Source organism: Chlorocebus sabaeus, chromosome 5 (assembly GCF_047675955.1).
Source record: "Chlorocebus sabaeus isolate Y175 chromosome 5, mChlSab1.0.hap1, whole genome shotgun sequence".
Classification (NCBI taxonomy): domain Eukaryota; kingdom Metazoa; phylum Chordata; class Mammalia; order Primates; family Cercopithecidae; genus Chlorocebus; species Chlorocebus sabaeus.
Window position 1 is genome coordinate 70,165,665 of NC_132908.1, and position 21,550 is coordinate 70,187,214.

At 42.6% G+C, this 21,550-nt stretch overlaps 1 protein-coding gene across 3 annotated transcripts in view; it reads left to right on the plus strand.

Moving 5' to 3' along the window:
• Nucleotides 1-21,550, plus strand: part of HYDIN (HYDIN axonemal central pair apparatus protein) — a 480,054-nt gene that overhangs the window by 258,639 nt on the left and 199,865 nt on the right. For all 3 annotated transcript variants that reach the window (XM_073015549.1, XM_007993708.3, XM_073015550.1), the window contains exons 22-25: nucleotides 758-1,031; nucleotides 3,480-3,623; nucleotides 8,747-8,890; nucleotides 14,733-15,046. In XM_073015549.1, coding sequence (XP_072871650.1) covers nucleotides 758-1,031; nucleotides 3,480-3,623; nucleotides 8,747-8,890; nucleotides 14,733-15,046 — 876 coding nt within the window. The remainder of the gene's footprint in view (nucleotides 1-757; nucleotides 1,032-3,479; nucleotides 3,624-8,746; nucleotides 8,891-14,732; nucleotides 15,047-21,550) is intronic.

Here is a 21,550-nt window from a genome sequence, read left to right on the forward strand (position 1 = left end):
AAATCCCAAACAAACAAAAACACATTTGAACCATATCCAAGATCTTAGAAATCCCAGGTTTTTTTAGCAAATAGCCAGGCAATCAGAATGTTCATAGTAAATATTTGTGGAATATATGAATGCATGATGAACAAATGAATACATGAAATTGCAACATCTTTAAAGCACATTAGTCTGAGGTAGGTGACCAGTCGCGGTGGTGTTCTGGCCCATTGCAGTCCCTCTGGCCTTTGTTAAAGCTTAGAGGATATGCATGGGTTTTCTTCAAAGCTGCCTTCAAATTGAGCCCATCATTACGGGATATTCCACTCAGTCAGTAGTAATTTTCTCAGCACAGCTTGAAACCTGCTTCTCCTCCAGTAGGTGTTTTGCTTTCCTTTCACTCCTCAGAGCTATTTCTCTAAATAAAATTGCTTTTCACATGAACTGAATGTGTCCTGCAGTGTGTGGGGCCTACTGGGGAAGATTGACGGGGAATGGAGATTTTCCACAGCCCCTTATGTGGTGATGCCAACTCTGGGACCAAACCCAGGTCTGTGATTCCACACCTCTTGGCCCCCTGAGTAGATACTACCTTGTCCCATCACTGTGTTAGTTCCTAGTGGCATCGTGACTTAGTCTTCCTACATTAAAAAAAAAAGTCTTATATTGTGGCTCACTGTTTTAAATCCTTCCAGAAGAGTAAATCCCAAGGGTGTAGAGCTGAACAGAACATACCTAAATGGAATCCTCTTAACACCTGCCTCTTCTTTTTCAGCCTGGATACCCATTATTACCACTTTAAGTTGATCAACAAGGGACGTCGGGTCCAACAGTTGTTCTGGATGAATGATAGCTTCCAACCCCAGGCCAAGCTGAGTAAGAAGGGCCGGGTTAAGAAGGGACATGCTCGTATCCGGCCCCAGCCCAGTGGCTCTCAGGAGCCCAGGGATCCACAGAGCCCCGTGTTTCATCTCCACCCCGCCAGCATGGAGCTGTACCCAGGCCAGGCAATCGATGTGATACTCGAAGGCTATTCTTCTACTCCCAGGGTAAGGGGACAGCACATTTGGAAGCTATTGCTTTTTCCTAATTAAATCTCTACTGTATCTATTTCTTTCTTTTTTTTTTTTTTTTTTTTTTTTTGAGACAGAGTCTCGCTCTGTCGCCCAGGCTGGAGTGCAGTGGCCGGATCTCGGCTCACTGCAAGCTACGCCTCTCGGGTTCCCACCATTTTCTTGACTCAGCCTCCCGAGTAGCTGGGACTACAGGCGCCTGCCACGTCTTCCAGCTAGTTTTTTGTATTTTTTAGTAGAGATGGGGTTTCACCGTGTTAGCCAGGATGGTCTCGATCTCCTGACCTCGTGATCCACCCGTCTCGGCCTCCCAAAGTGCTGGGATTACAGGCTTGAGCCACCGCGCCCGGCCTGTGTCTATTTCTTAGGAAAGTCCCTTGATATTTATCTGAGGAAGGATATGGTTTCTCAAGGATTGTGTACAGTCCTGAGTTACCATGGTAGCATCTGTTGCTTTTGGGGTGCAGCTCTGCTCAGTCGTCGATTTGTTTCTATAGCTACTGTGAACCCAATCTTGAGGGAGGTTCTCATGCCCAGGGTCCACAGTGACAAGCCAGCAAGTCTCTGGTAGAAAAACATCCAGTTTTTAGCCAAAGCAGATTCTCCTATTAACAGTTAGCAGGATTAATTTAATATTCATTCAAAAAGGGTGTTTACATCAACACTCTGGGCTGCCTCTCCTATTCAGGTATTGGGACATCCCTGTTCCTTTCTTTCCAGACTGACTACAACTCACATTTCAAAACATCTTCTTTTTATGCGTTAATAAAAGAACCACATTTATCTTCAGCAACTCTGATTCCCTGCTTTCATTTACATGATCTCCATACATTCTACCTAAAACATTTCAGTAGATCCAAATCATCTGTCTGTTTATCCCTATTCTCTCACAGTGTGGAAATCGTTAAAAAACTAAAGGAAAAGCTTTCAAAGTCACTTAAGAGTCTCTCCCTCCCCACAAAATGCAGACCTTGTAGATGAGAAATGATGCTTGCTTAAGATCCTGCTTGTGTCGCCAAATTTGGAGGTAATACTGACTTTTCCCCACATGAAAGAGGAAGGAAAAAGAAATTTGTCTCCCAGTAGACACAGCTGGAAATCTAGTCCCTTGCTTAGCTTCTCTAAGGTCACAGATTCCACTTTATTTCATTAGATTATTTCTTCATAGAACATTTTCAGGTAAAATGCATCCTCAGTTCCAAAAAAAAGAGGGTTATCTCTCATTGTGGAAACAGTAATGTGTTCCTTCTCTCTGTTATTCAGGTGATCAGCCAACTTTTATTGTGTGTATACCATGTAACAAATACTGTGCTAAGCACTGAGGATGCAAAGATGAATACAACACAGGCCATTATCTCAAGACACTGACAGCTGTTGGAAGAGCGTATTTATAATGTGGTTATCAAGAGTTGTCCATATTTTTGAAGGCATTAATTCTGAGCTGCTGGGGGACTAAACTCAGCTTAAGCTTTACTAAAAACTTCCCTGAATGTTCTCCTAAATCATGCTACATAAATGAGAAGAGACTGGAATGCACTAACATCCCTATACTCTTAAATATAACCTATTCATGCTACAAATTCACTTTTGATCTTTCTGCTTTATAAAAATCTAGGCTTTTTGAGTCCAAAGAAATATTAATTCCTAATGCATGATTTTGAAATGTTTAAGTATAAAAGGCCAAAATTTGGCTGGGCGCAGTGGCTCACACCTGTAATCCTAGCACTTTGGGAGGCCAAGCTGGGTGGGTCACCTGAGGTCGGGAGTTCGAGACCAGCCTGACCAACATGGAGAAACCCTGTGTCTACTGAAAATACAAAACTAGCCGGGCATGGTGGCACATGCCTTTAATCCCAGCTACCTGGGAGGCTGAGGCAGTAGAATCACTTGAACCGGGGAGGCAGAGGTTGCAGTGAGCTGAGATTGCACCATTGCACTCCAGCCAGGGCAACAAGAGCAAAACTCCATCTAAAAACAAAAAATAAAAATAAAAAGGCAAAAATTTTCCAACTACAGTTTTCAATAGTTTAATAAGAAATCATATAACTACCATTGAACTATAAGCCCCATGAAAGATTTTATCTGTCTCATTCATCAATGTTTTGTACTCCCAGCACCCAACACAGCTCCTGATGCATAAAAGATCATAATATAACTATACATATGTATATAGAACTGAATGTAAATCAACTGCCTCAGGACAGTCAGAAATAAATACAGAATCCATCAAAGCCATGTTTAACTAACAAAAACATAATCATGTGACAAAGAGCAGCCCCTGAAGCGTGCTATTCAGAAAAGTGCTCTTCCTTGTGTCCCCAGGCAGGTAGTGGGAAATCCATTTTCCCTCAGTGGGTAAATAAGTATTCTGAGTAAGTATTAAGTTATAGTTGTTCCCCAAATGCTGGCTTATCTCATTGGCAGATAGTTAAAGAGAAGCTGGTGTGCCACGCCATCATCGGGGCACAGAAAGGGAAGAGCTTGTTGATGGCTGTGAACATCACCTGTGAGTTCGTTGCGCCTCTCATCCAGCTCTCCACCAAGCAGCTCATCTACAGACTGGAGAAGGTCAGTGGGGTGCGCTGGCAAGGGCTGGGTGCTCCGACTGGGGTCAGCATGTTTACATTTTCATTTCGAAAGCTAAATTAACGGGCATCCTTTTCCACCCATTGCTCAGCCTGTGTTTTTTAAGCTTCAGAGGCCAGTACACATTCAACTAAAAATTTTGAATCTAAACCTACAATCCTTTGACATGTAAGTTGCTGTGGAAATTCTATTTCCATCATTCCTGATGTCTAAGACCTAAGGGAAGTGGTATTCCAGTGCACTGAATATGCAGTTTAGTCAATCATCTTACTTTAACCAGGTAAAATAAACTTGAGGCAGAGGAAGGATTGGAGTAGAATTATCATAGAATTATCGATAATTATAATTATCAGTAAGAATATCTACCACTGATTGATTAGTATGTACTAGACATGGAGCCATGTTCGTTACATACATTTACCCAGTAGTCCCTCACAGCAACCGTATGCAGCAGGTTCTGTTATCATTCCCGTGATGCACACGAGGAAACTGAGATACAGGTTAAGCTGGAGAATAATCAACTTAAAGTATTAGATTCACACTCTTTAACTTAAATGGCTCTACATAAGTGCAGACAGTAAATGTCAGAGTCAAGGGAGAGAAGGTAGTGGCTGCTGCTCAGGGCAGGGGATCAGGATGGTGAAGAGGTGGGCTGGAGGAGATATCACAATAGGCTTGACCTGCCCCTAGACGTGCTTCCATCCAGAATTAATTAGCATTCAAGACATGTAAGGAATGTCTGTTCTGAGTTGGGGATTGAGCTGGTACTGGAAATCTAGTGAACCGGACAGACATAACCAAAGCTAAGCCGGTTGACTTTAAACAAATTATTAAAATGTAATTGTTGAAGTCACCTTTATAAACATTGCTATGAGGAAGAGGTGCAAGGTGCTGGGAGGGCATGTACTGGGAGACATGATCTTGTTCGTCCATGTGGTCATGGATGGATTTCTTGAGCAAGTGCCTCAAGTTGAGACTCAAAGTAAAAATAGAAGCTAGTCTGGTGACAAGGGATGGGGAGAGAATTGTAGGCAGAGGGAATAGCTCACGCAAAGGGCTCAAGTTAGGAAAGGCCACCTTGGACAGAGAATGTGCCAAGGATGGCAAAAGTCCATCTGGAGATGTGCACCCTGCCTGGGAGGCATCATCTGAACTTTGGGTTTTGTTCCAGATGGCCATTGGAGGGCTTCCAGGAAGGGAGTGACATGGTCAAATTGATTCACTGAAACCATCATGCTGGCCACTGAGTGGAATGTTTATTAAGGCCTCTCATGTGCCAGGCAGTGTTGGGGGCTAGAGATACAACAGTGAGAATAGTCCTCCCTGATAAATGTCACAGCCTGCTGGGAAGACCAAGCATTAAGTAAGTCATGGCCCCACAGTGTGATCTTTGCTGTCACATAAAAGCAGTGGGTGTGGCAGTGCCTAACCAGTCATGAGGAATCAACTGGGCTTCCTTTCATTACCTGAAGGTTTGCAGAAGAATGTTCAAGACCATTTATTTTGGTAGTGGATTCCATCATATTTTGTTCATTAAAACAAATTAGTATCTATTGATTATCACCATGGAAAAGATGTTCTGCTAGGAGATGAAAAAAGGAGCCTGTGATCCAGTAGGAGAGATGTGAGGTACAAGTTCAATTCAAATCAACAAGTAACTTTTGAGCAGGTGCATCAGTCACCTACAATATATGAGGCAGAAAAGACACAGCAGAGACCATGGCTTATCATTCTCAGGAAACTTAGACTGGAACAGAAAACCAAACACTGCGTGTTCTCACTCATAAGTGAGAGTTGAACAGTGAGAATACGTGGATGCGGGGAGGGGAACATCACACACTGGGGCCTGTCGTGGGGTCGGGGGCAAGGGGAGGGAGAGCATTGGGACAAATGCATAATGTATGTGGGGCTTAAAACCTAGATGACGTGTTGATAGATGCAGAAAACCACCATGGCACATGTATACCCATATAATAAACCTGCACGTTCTGCACATATATCCCAGGACATAAAATAAAATAAAATAAAATAAAATAATAAAATAGAATAGAATACAATAGAATAGAATAAAATAAAATAAAATGTAAAGTAAAATGGCTTAACAGATGAGTGGGGAAGGTGGACGTTGTTAGTTTAGCTTCCTGTCACTGAAACCCAAGCTAAACACGAAGCCAACAAGCTCCATGAGACATGTAAAAGGAAACTACGACAAGAATTCCTGCTACAGTTATTAAGCTTTATTGCTCCATTTTAAATTCTTCATTTTTAAGTAATCAGGAAAGATGTTTATTGGCAACAGCTGCACTGAAGTTGGTGGCATTATATTTTCCCTGAATGCTGTTATTGGGAGAAAACTCAGTGAATATGTATTGAATTGCTATTCTGGGCAAGATGTTGTAATATATGTTAAATATGCAGCCTAGTTTCTTATTAGATTTCTCTAAGCCCATAAACACTCATTAAAATGTGTGGGTAGTGCTCTTTTTCTTCTCTTTACATACTTACGCCTTTTGCGGGGGCGGGGGTGAGCATGTTTTTATTTAAATGTCTATTGTTTGAATTTGTTACGAGATTAAAATATGCACATATTTTGAATATGGCGGTAACTTCTTATTGAATTAAAAAGTGAATTGAGCTACAGTTCCCTGCTTACTTTTTTCCACCCTTCTCTCTTTCCCCACAAAGATGAGAAGTTTGAAATCTGTCCTACTACTTACTGTATTTTTCATTTTCATTTCCTGCTCACATTTAATCCACATCGGGGACAATGAAGAAATGCAACTTCATTACCCAGCATATGCAAGAGACTTGTTAGGTCTCAGTATTCAGATTTAATTGTATAACATCCAATTATCTGTTCTGTCTCCCTGTTTTCAGCTCAAGGCAGTGCATCTGATTTGGTACATTAGAATATAATTATACCAACCCTGTCTATGGGAAGAATTTTTCTATAGCTGTTTCCTCAGATTTGGTCTACTTTATAATTGTCACACCATTCGTAAGCCACGGAGATGAAACCACATCTCTGTGAGATCGAAAAGGTCAATTGAAACTAGCAGCCACTTTTTTCATGAAGTTCCAGCAGCACATTATGTCTGCTGATATCTGGGGAGACAAACAACTCAAAGAGAAGGGGTCATTTTAAAATAGAATGGCCTCTCTGTGCTTGACTCCTTCTCATCAGTAGCCTCTAAATGGCCTCTTGCCAAAACCAACCAAGTGTGGCATCTGCACTTCAAAGCCATCTGCAGTGACACAGCAGCCTTCAGGGAAGGTCACTGGGTGGACAGTTCTCCATGCAGCCTTTGTAGGGCCCAGAGTACTGCTTCATCCCTCCCTAAACTGTAGTATACAACCCACAGAGGCAAGGTGAGTCCAGTTCCATGCTACCCCATATTACAGGGAGGGAAACATAGGCTGGTATTTCATGGTAAATGCCAGACCTAACCCCTAAAGTCACCTGGGAGTGCACAGGGAGACTCATGGAGTACAACCAAGGCATGAGGCTCGAGCCAAGGGACACTGGTCACCCGAGCTCACCCAGGAACCACAGTGGAAGGAAGAGACTGTGCTAGGCATAGAACTGGAAGACAGAGTCATATCAAAGTAGGAAATTAGAAGGGTTTAACTGACATTGGCACAAAGAGAAAAGGCAAATGAAAACAAGAAGGCCTAGGAAAGACAGGCTAGAGTTGTCGGAAGACCCAGGGGATGATTGGAGGGAGTTTCTTTTTGCAGGCCAGAGATTGAGGCTCCTGGTCACCCCCGATGATACTAAAGAACCCCCTTTCTAGGGAATACAAGAAATAATGTGGGCCCCAACATCAAAATGAGAAAAATCTAGTCTGGCCAGAAACTCTCAACTCGAGATGCATTTTCGATGCCTTCTTGAGTTGAAAAATTAAATCTGGGCTGGGCATGGTGGCTCACACCTGTAATCCCAGCACTTTGGGAAGCTGAGGCGGGTGGATCATGAGGTCAAGAGATCAAGACCATCCTGGCCAACATAGTGAAACACCATCTCTACAAAAAATACAAAAATTAGCTGGGCATGGTGGCACATGCCTATAATCCCAGCTACTCGGGAGGCTGAGGCAGGAGACTCGCTTGAACTTACAAGGCAGAGGTTGCAGTGAGCTGAGATCACACCACTGCACTCCAGCCTGGGTGACAGAGCAAGACTCTGTCTCAAAAAAAAAAAAAAGAAAAATTTAATCTAACATATCTAACAGTGTAAAAAGATGCTTCTAAATCAACTATCCTGGTATTATCAGGAAAAGTTTACAGGAAATAGGTCTGAGCATTTGTCAATGTAACAAGATATTTGCAAATCGGGTGTTTTAAGCCTGGAAAAATATTATACAAGGGAAACATGTTTTATTCATTGTAATGATAGCTATATTTATGCATAAGATATAACTAACGTTTTAGACTTTGTCTTATGACACAGTGGAAGCCCCTATAATAATAGTTCTATCCAGAAGCCTGGCTTCTGTAGCTTTTCTCAATTAGGCACCAAGGGGGTAAAAAAATCTAATCTGTGTTATCTGGGTTGTGTAGGTCCACTTTTCAGTAGTTCACTGTACATCATTCCACATGATTTATCTTTTTTTTTTTCCCTGAGACTGAGTCCCACTCTATTGCCCAGGCTGGAGTGCAGTGGTGTGATCTCAGCTCAGTGCAACCTCCACCTCCTGGGTTGAAGTGATCCTCGTGCCTCAGTCTCTGAGTAGCTGGGATTACAGATGCCCGCCACCATGACTGGCTCATTTTTGTATTTTTAGTAGAGATAGGGTTTCACCACGTTGGCCAGGCTGGTCTCGAACTCCTGACTTCAAGTAATCCACCGGCCTTGGCCTCCCAAAGTACTGGGATTATAGGCGTAAGCCACTGTGCCCGGCCTCCACATGATTAATCTAAAGTTCTACAAGGGAGAAAAATGTATGTATACATCTACATATATATGCATATATATATATACACACACACAGCGAAAGAAAAAGAAATCAATAAATTTGTTCTAAATAATGAACCTGAGACTTGTTGCTAAAAGCTTACTGTATTTACCGTAAGTTGATTTGTTTCATCTTTTTCTGTTTTTGCAGAAACCTAACAGTATCCTGAAACCTGATTTCCAGCCCTTGGCCATAAAAAATGTTTCCACCCTGCCGGTGAACTTGTTGCTGTCAACATCTGGACCGTTCTTTATATGTGAGACTGATAAATCCCTGTTGCCGGCAACTTCTGAGGTACCTTAATAGGGGGCTGTTCTGGCAAGCCGGGTGGGGGGAGGTGGGGCAGGGTGTGATAAAGGAAGAGAAGAGTAATGATACGCCACCCAACTTCAGCTCAGAAAGATGTAAAGGATCCGGGAAGCAAACAGGGAAGACTACAGAAAATTTAAAATGAGTGGTAAATCCATTCCAATATCAATCTGTAGAAACACTGCCATTCATGGTGAGAGCTTCAGCTCATTGTAATCACCCTTCGCTCCTGCCCATTCCAATGAAGCCAATCCGCAGAAAGCAGGAACTTCCTACTGATGATAGTAAAGATCTTTTCATTCTTCTCCCTCAAGTCCAACCAAACCTCCATGCTGAAGGAAATGAGAAAATAGCCAAGTCCAGTCCCCAGACCAGTGAGCCCACCTCCAGATACTGAGAAGTCTGAGTAGGGCTGAGGGAGGAGGCTGAGGGCTCACGCCGGCCACCAGTCTGCAGTGGGATTCAGTGTTCTCTAAACAACCCTTCAAGATTGTCCCTGTGATCCTTTGCCGGGTGTGAGGACACCAATGGGAAAGGCAGGTCCATGGGCCAGTGACACTGTAGGAGAAGAGGATTGAAGGAGAAACCAGTCCCCACATGCCATTTTGCTCAGCCTCCCTCTCTAGGGAAACAGCTAATGAAGATGGGGTATGAAGGGGTGGGGGCAGGCAGCAATCATGAGATCTCAGAAGAGGGAGCCTGAGACTTAAGGAGATTTACCATGAGCCACACTCAGGGAGATGGATCTTTGGGGAGAGCAGGGACAGCATACTTGGTGACAGGGTGTCCCAACAGTACCCAACTGGAGGCTGTGGGCTGTGCCCCGCCCCTCCACCACAGATGTTTTGAATGAATAGGTCTCATTCAAGCAGGAGCTGGGACCAAACCAGCTAAGATCTTTGAATGGAGAAAGAAAAAGGGGAAATGATTATAAGCAAGAGGCAGATGAAAACAAACTGCAAGGAGATGCACCCAAGGAAGAAGACCAGAAGCACAAATATGTGTTCCCTAGAGTCTCACACAAATTACAGATAACATGGCCTGTCCTTAGAAAGAGCCCAAGGAGGAGATGCAGGTATTGAAAGAGGAGATGCAGAGTGAACTCACAGAGCACAGGAAAACAAATGGGTGGGAAAAGGAAGATTCAGACGTGCGCACCTTTCTCAGTCTGGGTGGTAGACAAGACCCACTTGTATCTCTCCTGAGATCTTTTTTTTTTTTTTGAGATGGGGTCTCACTCTGTTGCCTAGGCTGGAGTACAGTGGCACAATGTCAGCTCGCTGCAGCTTCAACTTCCTAGCTCAAGCGATCCTCCCACCTCAGCCTCCTGAGTAGCTGAGACCACAGGTGCCCACCACTGTGCCCAGCTACTTTTTTAATTTGTAGAGAGGAAGTCTTGTTATGTTGCCCAGGCTGGTCTTGTTGAACTCCTGGGCTCAAGTAATCCTCCCACCTCGGCCTCCCAAAGTGCAGGGATTACAGGTGTGAGCCACTGTGCCCAGCCCCTTCTGAGATCTTAATAGGATAAACATAGAAATTTTCAAAAGAGAAGGAAGCCAGAGCAATAATATAAAGGGGGAGGAGGATGGGCATCACCAAATAATGAGAGATTGAAGCCAACTTCTGGAAGATAGAATGAGGTTGGGAGTGGGTTGAAAAGAAGACACAAAAAATCTGCGTCCCAGAAAATACTCAAATGAGGTCATGAAAGATGAAGGAGTTGTTTTGCCCAGTGGTCTGGAGTAGCTCTGGGATCACAGGCAACAATTATGAGAAGAGGGCAACAATTATAGGGATTCTATGTGCACCAGGCCCCATTCAGGAAGCATGGACAGCTGGCTTTTATCTTAAGAAAAAAAAAAAAAATAGTGCTGTTCTCCAAAGAAATTGGTTAAAATGTCTGGGGAAATCTAGCGCTTCTAATGTTGCCAGTATTGACACCCCAGAATAAGCCCTCCTCACTCCACATTCGGATATCTGGGTGTGTCCCCAGCTTGATGGCCACCTCTCTGCCTAAGGAAATTATTTCCAAGACAAACCCTACTACGAGAATTGAGAAACGGTGGCCTCTGAGTTGGTGGAATGACACAGTGGGTCAGGAACTACCGTTTTTTATAATAACTCTTATAGTACAGTTTCACTTTATTTCATTTGCACATATAATTTTAATAAAACCACACACATAATTTAAAAAATAAAGAGCTTCTTCAAACCAACAAGAAAAATACTAACAACCAAACAGAAAAACAGGCAAAAGAAAAGAGCAGGGGTTGACAAAAGGGAAAATAAAATAGCTTTTAAACGTGAAAATATGCTCAACTTTATTCATATGAATGAAAATACAAACTAAAATGACCATGAAATACGTTTTTTAACCTATCAGACTGGCAAAGAGCAAAAATCGGCTAGTGCTGTGTTTTGGAAGGGCTTGTGGAAACAGTCTCTTGCCGTGCCGGACAGTGTATGTCACACATTGGAAGGCAATATGGTGGTAGCTATCAAGAATTTAAATGCTCATACCATTTGGCCTGGAAACTCCATTCCTGGGAATTTATTCTGCAGACATAAACACAGTACACAGTATGACTTATATACAAGGATAAAACTGCAATGTTGATTATAACAGCAAAAGATTGGGAACTAATATCCATCAGTAGCACATTGGTTAAATAAACGGTGGCAGAATAATATGATGGAATGAAATGCTGCTATTAAAAAGAACCAAGCAGCTTCATATGCACTGATATTGAGTGATCTTCCAGTGAGAAAACTGAACTATAGAACAGTGTACGTGATATGCTATCATGTGCAAAAAAGTAAAAGAATATATATAAATATGATATTATGTTCATAGAATATCTCTGCAAGGGTAAACAAGATACTTTTAACCTTGGTTTCCTCAGGGGAGGGAAACTATTGGCTTAGGTAAGAGATGGAGAGATGGGCACAAAATCAACTTGCTTTTCATTGTTCTGTCTATCCAAAATATCAATGAAATATTTTTTAAAGATTTTTAGAAATAAGGCTTCACCTTGTCCAGGGACAAAATGATATAAATATTTTTAGAAACAAGGCCCCACCTTGTCCTAGGACAAAATGATATGGAATATTCAAGAATGAGACATATTTTAGTGAAGTTACAGGACTTATTGACAACCAAGGAATTCTATGGCATCTAAGCATAAGGGACTAATCAAGGGAAGATTTTGGACTAACCTCAGCCTTACACTTTAATGCCACATGGCAACAGAGCAATGACTACAGAGTTTTTTGACTCAAGAAGTTTATAACTAGCTAAAGTATCCTTTGATACTATTTGAGTGTAAAGGTAACAGACACTTTGAGTGTAAAGATAACAGACAGGGATGCTCAAGATGCAAGGAAGTGTTTTCATTCCTGAGCATTTTATTTGATTCTTCTAGATGATCGCATGTCTTCGGCAAATTAGTTTTTCCAACAGGGGTGCATGAGTGCTGTATTCAGCATTCCCTTGCATCTTTGAATTCCACACTCATGCACCCCTGTTGGAAAACTAATTTGCCAATGACATGCGGTCATCTAAAAGAATCAAAATAAGGTACTCAGGAATGAAAAAAACTGAGGAAAAGATGGATAGGAGGACTCAATCCAGTTAACTGTGGAACTGAGACTACACAACTTTGACAGAATTTCAGAGCAGAATGTTTTAAACCTCAGCTTTTAAAATTCACTATAGCCAGTAAAAACTGGGAGGTGAGGGAAGCATGGGTGTACTGATTTCATTCCTTTTACTTTTTGAGACAGAGTCTCGCTCTCTCACCCAGGCTGGAGTGCAGTGGCACAATCTCAGTTCACTGCAACCTCCACTTCCCGAGTTCAAGCAATTCTCTGCCTCAGCCTCCTGAGTAAGTAGGGTTACAGGTGCCTGCCACCACGTCCGGCTCATCTTTGTATTTTTAGTAGAGATGGGGTTTCACCATCTTGGCCAGGCTGGTTTTGAACTCCTGACCTCATGATTCACCCACCTTGGCCTCCCAAAGTGCTGGGATTAGAGGTGTGAGCCACCATGCCCGGCCGATTTCATTCCCTTTTACAGCCAGGTGTCAATAAGAGGTTGTCTAAAGTTGAAACTGCTTAACATTTAGCCATCTCTTTCTGTTATTGTAAGGGGATAATAGTAATAGCTACCATTTAAATACCTTGCACTATGTGCAGGCACTGCCCTAAAACACCTCACATATACATTAACTAATTATATCCTCATAAGAAGAGACAGGTACTATTGTTACCCTTGTTTTACAGATGGAGAAACTAGGCCCGGTATTTTGCCCAAGGTCTCACAGCTAGTAAGTGGCAGAACCAGGATTTGGACCTAACTGCTCTGGCTCCAGAGCCTTTAATCTTAGGAATTAATATCCCTTGTATATGAAACATTTCTTCAAGTTTTTTTTTGAGAAAAAATTCAAACATGATGTTTTTTAAAAAATAATGTAGTCTAATTCCATTTTTGTAAAATCCTATTATTCCTCTCTCACGTCTGGACTAACATCTACCAAATGATAACTCTGAGAAATAATGTATTGTGAAATTTGGGATTAATTTCTCATTTCTTCTTTGTGCTTTTATATATAATGTAAATTTTTGTATCATTTCTACAAAGAAATAATGTCATTTCCCTGAAAAAAAAATTAAGTCAATCTTCAAAACATGTAAACATGAAGCGTGGCGATACCGAGTGCTGCAGATGCCATGATTACAAGGGTGGGTCCTAACTTATGCCCAGCCCCTTGTGCCAGTGGTAAGATCAAAGGCCAGGTGGCTGGCCTGGCTTTCAGCTGGGATTAGGCCAATGCTGAAGAGTCATTACTCTCTCTCTGATTGTTGAATGAAGTGAGTGGCTTTATCATCCAAAACCATCTAATCATGTCATTAAATGTACAGTTAAATACCAGAATCTTTTAAGCCCAGTGGAAAGATGAGGCACACAGAAAATAGATTCATTCCTGTGTTCATTCTTTCCGACTGCCTCAGGACACTTGCTGCAAAACCACGAGGTGGCTTTCATGCCCATTAAATGTGGGAATTGAGCAATGCCTAAAAAAGCCAACTCATAGCCAGCCTTTCTACGGGAAGGTGTTACTGCAGACACTGGCATCAAGGAACACGTAGGGATTGGAGTCAAAGACAGAAAAGAACAAATAAAATGTACTGAACAAATGCTGTACAGCTCTGGACTGTCATTTCAAGTTGAATACAAAACAGCAGAAAGTGGATGACACTGTGCTTAAAAGTTAGGATTGCTGACATTGGAAAAGAAATTAAATTACCTAATCTGTCCCTTTCTGGGTCACTCTCTACAGAGCCCTCCCACCCCCACCCCCCAGTGCTTTAGAAAACCCTTTTAAAAATTTCTTAAGCAAAGAATTTTTCCCACTTGCCTAAGGGCATTTCACAACAGATTTATTTTTAGTTAAGAATATTTTATAATAGTTATTCATTGTAGACTTTTCCTTTACAACTCCTCAGTTCTTATAACCCCACATGACACTCATCAAAATCTCTTCCTTTAAATAATTCCAGATTTTCGTTGCTTTCATTTTCAACTAATAAAATGTATATCCATATACGTATCTATACTTAGATGCAGTAGCTGTTTACATATGAATGTGTATATGTATGGTTTTCATACTAATATGTGTGTATGTGTGTGCATAAATACGTGTGTATCTGTGTGTGTGCATAAATACATGTAATGTGTATGTGTAAATACCTGGCTGTCCTATTTCATGTACCAGGGTGGAAATGCATAGTACAAAAGTTAGTAATTTCCCCATTATCTTGTTTGTAGCCTATTAAACTGGAAATTGATGAAGAAAAAAACCTGCTGATCAAGTTTGACCCCTCCTACAGAAACGATCTGAACAACTGGGTGGCAGAAGAAATTCTAGCAATTAAGTATCTGGAACACCCTCAGATAGACAGCCTGGACCTGCGCGGAGAAGTGCTTTACCCCAACCTCAGCTTTGAGACGATGGAGCTGGATTTTGGCTGCATCCTGAATGATACAGAGCTCATTCGCTACGTTACCATCACCAACTGCAGCCCGTTGGTTGTGAAGTTTCGCTGGTTCTTCTTGGTGAATGATGAGGAAAATCAGATAAGGTACCCCTAGCGCAGAACTCTCACAGAACTCTGCTTTTCATTTGTTTTCTCTTTCAGGCTTTTCACAGGGTTTTCTATTTTCCATGTACTGGCCACTCATGAATATTTTCCGTTTTGACCACTAATTACTGACTGAATTAACAAGGAGCTTAAAATCACAATCCATCCTAGATTTGCTAACAGGAAACATAGATAAAACATCTTTGAAAGTCCCAATCACCACCGAATTAACAAAGCAATATCCATAAGCCCACTTTAATTTTGAATCTAGTGATAAGATCATTAGAAATACATCACTAAAAAATAAAGTCTTTGTAGAATTTTTTAAATTATTATTTTATTGTGATAATATATATACAACTTAACAAATTTTTAAGTGTACAATACAGTATTATTGATTATAAGTAAGCCAGATTTCTAGAACTTATCTTGCTGCACTGAAACTGTATGCCTGTTGCCCATTCTCCTTTCTCCCCAGCCCCTGCAACCACCATTCTATTATTTGATTTTATTAACTATCTTAGCTACCTCATATAAGTGAGATCATGCAGTATATTAGTCTGTTTTCATACTGTTATAAAGATCTGCCTGAGAATGAGTAATTTATGAGGAAAAAGTTTTAATTGACTCACAGTTCTACATAGCTAGGGAGGCCTCAGGAAATTTACAATCATGGCAGAAGGTGAAGGGGAAGCAAGGCATATCTTTCATGATGGCAGAAAAGACAGCAAGTGAGAGGGGAACCGCCAAACCCTTTTTTTTTTTTTTTTTTTGAGACAGAGTTTTGCTCTTGTCAGCCAGGCTGGAGTGCAATGGCGCTATCTAGGCTCACTGCAACCTCTGCCTCCCAGGTTCAAGCGATTCTCTTGCCTCAGCCTCCCGCGTAGCTGTGATTACAGGTGCCTGGCTTTTTTTTTTCTTTTTTTTTTTTTTTTTTTTTGGTATTTTTAGTGGAAATGGAGTTTCACCATGTTGGCCAGGCTGGTCTTGAACTCTTGACCACAGGTAATCTGCCCATCTCAGCCTCCCAAGGTGCTGGAATTATAGGTGTGGGCCACCGCACCCAGCCCTGCCAAACACTTTTAAACCCTCAGATCTCATGAGAACTCACTGACTATCACGAGAACAGCATGGGGGAAACCACCTGCGTGATCCAGTTGCCTCTCATCAGGTGCCTCCCTCAGCATGTGGGGATTACATTTTGAGATGAGATTTGGGTGAGGACAAACAGCCAAACCATATCACGTAGTATCTTTCTATGACTGGCTTATTTCATTGAGCACAATGTCCTCAAGGTTCATCCATGTCATTTTTGAGGTTGAACAAAATTCTAGCCCCTTGTATGTATATAACAAATTTTCTTTATCCATCCACCTGTTGATGTACATTTAGCTTGTTTCTACATCTTGGCTATTGTGAATATTGCTGCAATGAACATGAGAGTGCTAATGTCACTTTGAGATTCTGATTTCAATTCTTGGATAAATACCCAGAAGTGGGATTGCAGAATCACGTGGTAGTTTTATTTTTAATTTTTTAAGGAACTTCCATGCTGTTTTTCATAGTGGCTGCACCATTTTGCATTCCCATTAACAGTGTGCCAGGGTTTCAGTTTCTCCACATCCTCACCAACGCTTGTCTGTCATTTCTTTAGTAACAGCCATCCTAACAGGTGTGAGGTGATATCTCACTGGGATTTTTATTTGCATTTCCCCAATATTTAATGATATTGAGCATTTTTTCTATACCTGTTGCCATTTGTAGATCTTCTCTGGAGAAATGTCTATTTAAGTCCTTAGCCCATTTTAAAATTAGGTTATTAGTGGATTTTTGCTATTGAGTTGTAGGAGTTGTTATATATTTTGGAGATTAACCCCCTATCAGATATCTGGTTTGCAAATATTTTCTCCCTTTCCATAGGCTGAATTTTCATTCTGTTCTTTCCTTTGCTGTGCAGAAGCTTCTTAGTTTGATGTGGTCACACTTGTTTATTTTTGGTTTTGTTGCTGTTGAATTTTCTTGAAAAGCATTTCAAACTCAAAGCACAGACTGAGTAGGACCCTACATTGAGTATGTACAACACTGAGCTCCATGTTGCCTGTTTTACATATTTCAATGGGTTTCTGTTCTAATTCATTTATGTATATGTATAGACATACACATGATTATAAAATAGTGAGAGGCAGAAATTGCTGCATTTTCTTCTTGGTTGGCAACCAGAACTAATGGGCTTTATATATTTCCTTCTTGGATGCTGTGACACTCAGTTTTTAGCATGTGAATATCGAACGGCCATTCTAAACTGAGGAAACCTCGTGTTGTTTCCTTAGGGGTTTGCAGTGCTTCCTGTCCATAATCCTCATCTTATGTATGACAGTCACCCTTTTCTCTCCTGCACTTGTTACCACGGTAACGATGGCTCGCGCTGAATGTCTTCCGTAGACATCTAATGATGACCTAGCGAAGCATTGAAGCCGGCAGCCAGTCCTGGGCCTGAGCATTGGAGTCTGCTCATTAAGTGCCAGGGACTGTTTGGGTTTGGAATGAAATTCTGTAGATGGTGAACATTTAATATAATTATGGGAAAATCAGCCAACCCAACCTAATGCACTTCAAATACCAGATTTTGTGAAGTGATTCTGGTGTAACATAGCTAAATGAGTTTATTCCATCTGGGAGCAAGGACATGCTTCGTTTATTTTTTTATTTTTGAGAGGCTACTTTCATAATTAAAGGGATGAAATTTTGAAAATGTGCTTGGCCACTGCTGAAGATGATACACTTAATTTTTCATTGGTTTAAGCATTTATTTAACCATTTTTCTCTTTCTTCAGTATCTTCCTATGTCTTGATATTGAGCCTCTGCTTATAACTTGTTTGTTCTTTCATTTATTCAATCAGAGAGTCAGTCAGAAAACATTTGGTAAGTGATTACTGTGAGCCACATATTGAGGAATCGGCAATATAAAAGTGAACAAGATGTGACCCCTGTCCTCAGGCCAGTGGGGAAAGCAGACATGTACCAAAGTGGACTTGTGGCCATGCTGGGCTCTGTGGGTGGGAGGCCTGTGCCCAGAGAAGTCAGAAAAGGCTACGCTGAGGAGCCGCAGTTAAATGTTCCAGATGGAGAGGCAGGAAGACGTTCTGAGTAACAGGAAAAGCATGTTACCTATTAGTTCGAATTCATGTGTTCACTCTGTTGCAAGTCATTGAAAACCTGACCCTAAGCAAAAATTAAAGGAAAGGAAATTCATTGGTTTTTACAACTCAAAATTCCAGATTCACTTTGGCTTCTGGCCTGGCTTAAAGCGAGGATCATACAATATCATCACTGGAGCCAGGTTCTCTGCCTCTCAGCTCTGCTCAGTTTCATGTGTTAACCTCATTCCCAGATTAGCTTTTCTCTCCTAATCACCCAATGGCTGCCAGCACTGCTGGGGCTGTGTCCTTTTATACTCTGATCCACTGGAAAACAGCATGAGGTCTTTCTCCCACAACTTCCGGGAGATTCACTCTGATCAGACCAACTGAGTCACATTTCTGTCCCCAGTCCTCATCAGTCACTGTCAGGGGAGGGTGATGCACTCATCATGGTTGACCTGGCCACATGCCCCACACCAAAGGCTATGGATCATGATCTCAGAACCAAATGGACTGGAGGGGTGGGCATGGGGTAGATCATCAAACAAAAACTGACAGAGGGAGAATTGATGCTGGAGAGCAAATGACACGCTCCTACCATGGTGCTGGCAGAGGATATGTCAGTGTGGCTGGTGTGCAGACCTCACTGGGTGGGAGAAGTTATGGGAGATGAGTCTGGAGAGGCATATTGGCAGAACTGTGTGAGAGGCCTGGTATTCCAGAAGGAATTAACGCTCTTTCTTGGAGGTAATGATGAGATTTGTAATCAAGAAGGTGACAGAGGTTTTTTCAGAAAGATAACACTTAGCAGCATTCAGCACAGCGACCAACCCCACTTTCCTGAAATACATTCCTTTCTCAGCTTGCAGAACACCGTATTCACCTGCTTTTCCTCTTGTCCCCTCAACAGCTTCTCAGTTCTCTGCCAGCAACAAATCCGCTGGAGTAGAAGGATGGAGGGCTCCACCCTAGCCTTTCCCATCTTCCTAGAAATTGATGTGCCCCCACAGCTCCAGTCAGCTGCTTTTGCCGAGGCTTCCCGGTGCCTATCTTCACCGAACCCCCTCTGTTGAGTTTCAAGTCTGTTGCCTTCTTGACATCTCCTCTTGGACATCCCTTGGATGCCTCCCAGGTGATCTATGCCTAATGTGTTCCACATAAACTCTGTTCCCTCCCTGCTTACCCGCCGACTCTCCTCCAGGGCACCCTGTCCCGGTAAACGACATCACTGCTCTCCTGGGAGGCATTAGGATTTCTTCCTCTCTCTAACCCCACCCACCCCATCAAATCTACCACCAACTTCTATCTATTCTGCCTTCTGAAAACCTCATTCCCATTTCCACTGCTGTTACCCTGGCTCAAGCCACCATTGCCTGTTGCTGGGACCATGGTCACAGCCCTACCTGGGCTTTCTGCTTCCATGCATGCACCAGAGCTCCTACTCCCCTCAGTAGCCATGACACTGCCATGGCGTTAAGCCTTTCATAACTACCTGTGCTTCTTGGAGTCAAGTACAGAGTACTCTGTTCTACAAGGCTCAGCATGTGCTGGTCCCTGCGTTCCACTCCAGTTTCGCTCTCTCCTTCCGGCACCAACCTTTCTGTTTACCCAACACACCGGCCTCTGTCCTGCCCAGTGCTGTTCCTGTCCAACTGCCCCCTTCTTTGCTGGAAGCTCCTCCCCAGCCCCACCTACCTGTCCCTGCCCCTTCTTCAGACTTCAGCTTCATCATCCTTCTGCAGGAAAACCTTCTCCAAGACCCATCCTTAGGCCAGAGCCCCTGTCAGGGACATTGGTACCCCCATCTCCTTGGTGACTCACATCACGCCTCTACTTATGGCTCAGTGTCCATCTTCCCAGCATCTCTTAATCCCTGTGAGGCCAACAAGCACACCTGCCCTGTCACCTCTGGAGCCCCAGAGCCCAGTACAGTCCCCAGCACAGAGTACATCCTCAAAGGGTGTTTCTTGGAGAATCAGCTGCTCCCACCTTGGTATTTGTAGAGAGAAGGAGATCATTTCATACCTGGCTTGAGATTCCTCTCTTTCAGCTTCCTGGCACCCACCAAATAGAAAGGTTCCAGGCAAAAATGTCACCTAGAATAGACAAAAAAAAAAAAAAAAGGCCACCTGGTTTCCAGACAGACTGTCTCTGTGTAGGACGTCTGAAAAACATAAACCACTCTGACTAAAGGTCACTTTTATCAGATATACACCAACACTAACCTTTCTTATCCAGTTAGGATTCTTCTAAGCCTTACATTCAGCAAAAGAAACAGAAGTGTAAGAGAGGGTTTTCTTTTTCTTTTATCAGGCAGGTCTGAGGTTGCCTAGACACTCTCATGTTCCTTCACAACACAACACATCTGCGGTGCATGTGCATGCATGTGTGTGCATGTGACTTTGTAGGCAATTCTCACTCATCTATTTAAAGCATCCCTCTTGTTTGAGCACCCATTTTTCCCCCAAGTTGGCCCTCATGTCACATCTAAGAACAAAGAAGTAAAACGGACACGCATGCTAAATAAGTCCTCGGTAAGAGGAAAAGGCAGCCCTTGCCTTTGAAGCCTATGAGTTTCTGCCCGTGACAGGAACCTGGGTCAACCATGGTGGATGGCAGTCTCTCCCCCTCCCACATCTGCATGTAATGAGAAAGCTGGCATAAAGTGCCAGGGCTGGGCATTCATGCCCACAGAGCCGTGGCTGCAGGAGCCACCCTTTTATTAGGTCCATCTCTTCGGTCTAACTGATCGGCTTGATAAGAACACAATGCTTCATGGCACCTGTGTGAAAGAGAAGCGCAAGGAAACAGTGCACTTGAACCAGCTTTTACCTTTAAGAGGCCAGAGTAGAGAGCCAACCCTCAGGGAGCCGAGCAACCTCTGGCTTGGCTGGCATCTCTACCCAGTCTCAGAGCAGGGGAGCTGAGACCGCGCTAGAACCTAGAACATGTGGGCCAAGTGGTCTCCACGGACAGCTTTGGCTTTTCGTTTCCGAATCAGATTATAAATAAATCGAATACAAAGGCCTAAGGGGAGCCAAGTCCTGCAGCAAAGGAACATGTTATTCTTACATTGATTTTTGTATGATGAGTGCCAGCCAGCCAATATGGAGATTGGAAGAGGAGGGTGGAAGCCCTGGAAGGAGGCTGGAGGAAGAGCCTCATTTTCTGGATGCTTCCATCTGTGTCTTCATCATTCCTCAATTCTGTTGCTTCAAAAGTGGATTTTTTCTTTTTAAACAAAGTCTCACTCTGTCACCCAGGCTGGAGTGCAGTGGCACAGTCTTGGTTCACCACAGCCTTAAACTCCTGGGCTTAAGCCAAGGACTACTGTAGCTGGGACTACAGGTGTGCATCATTATA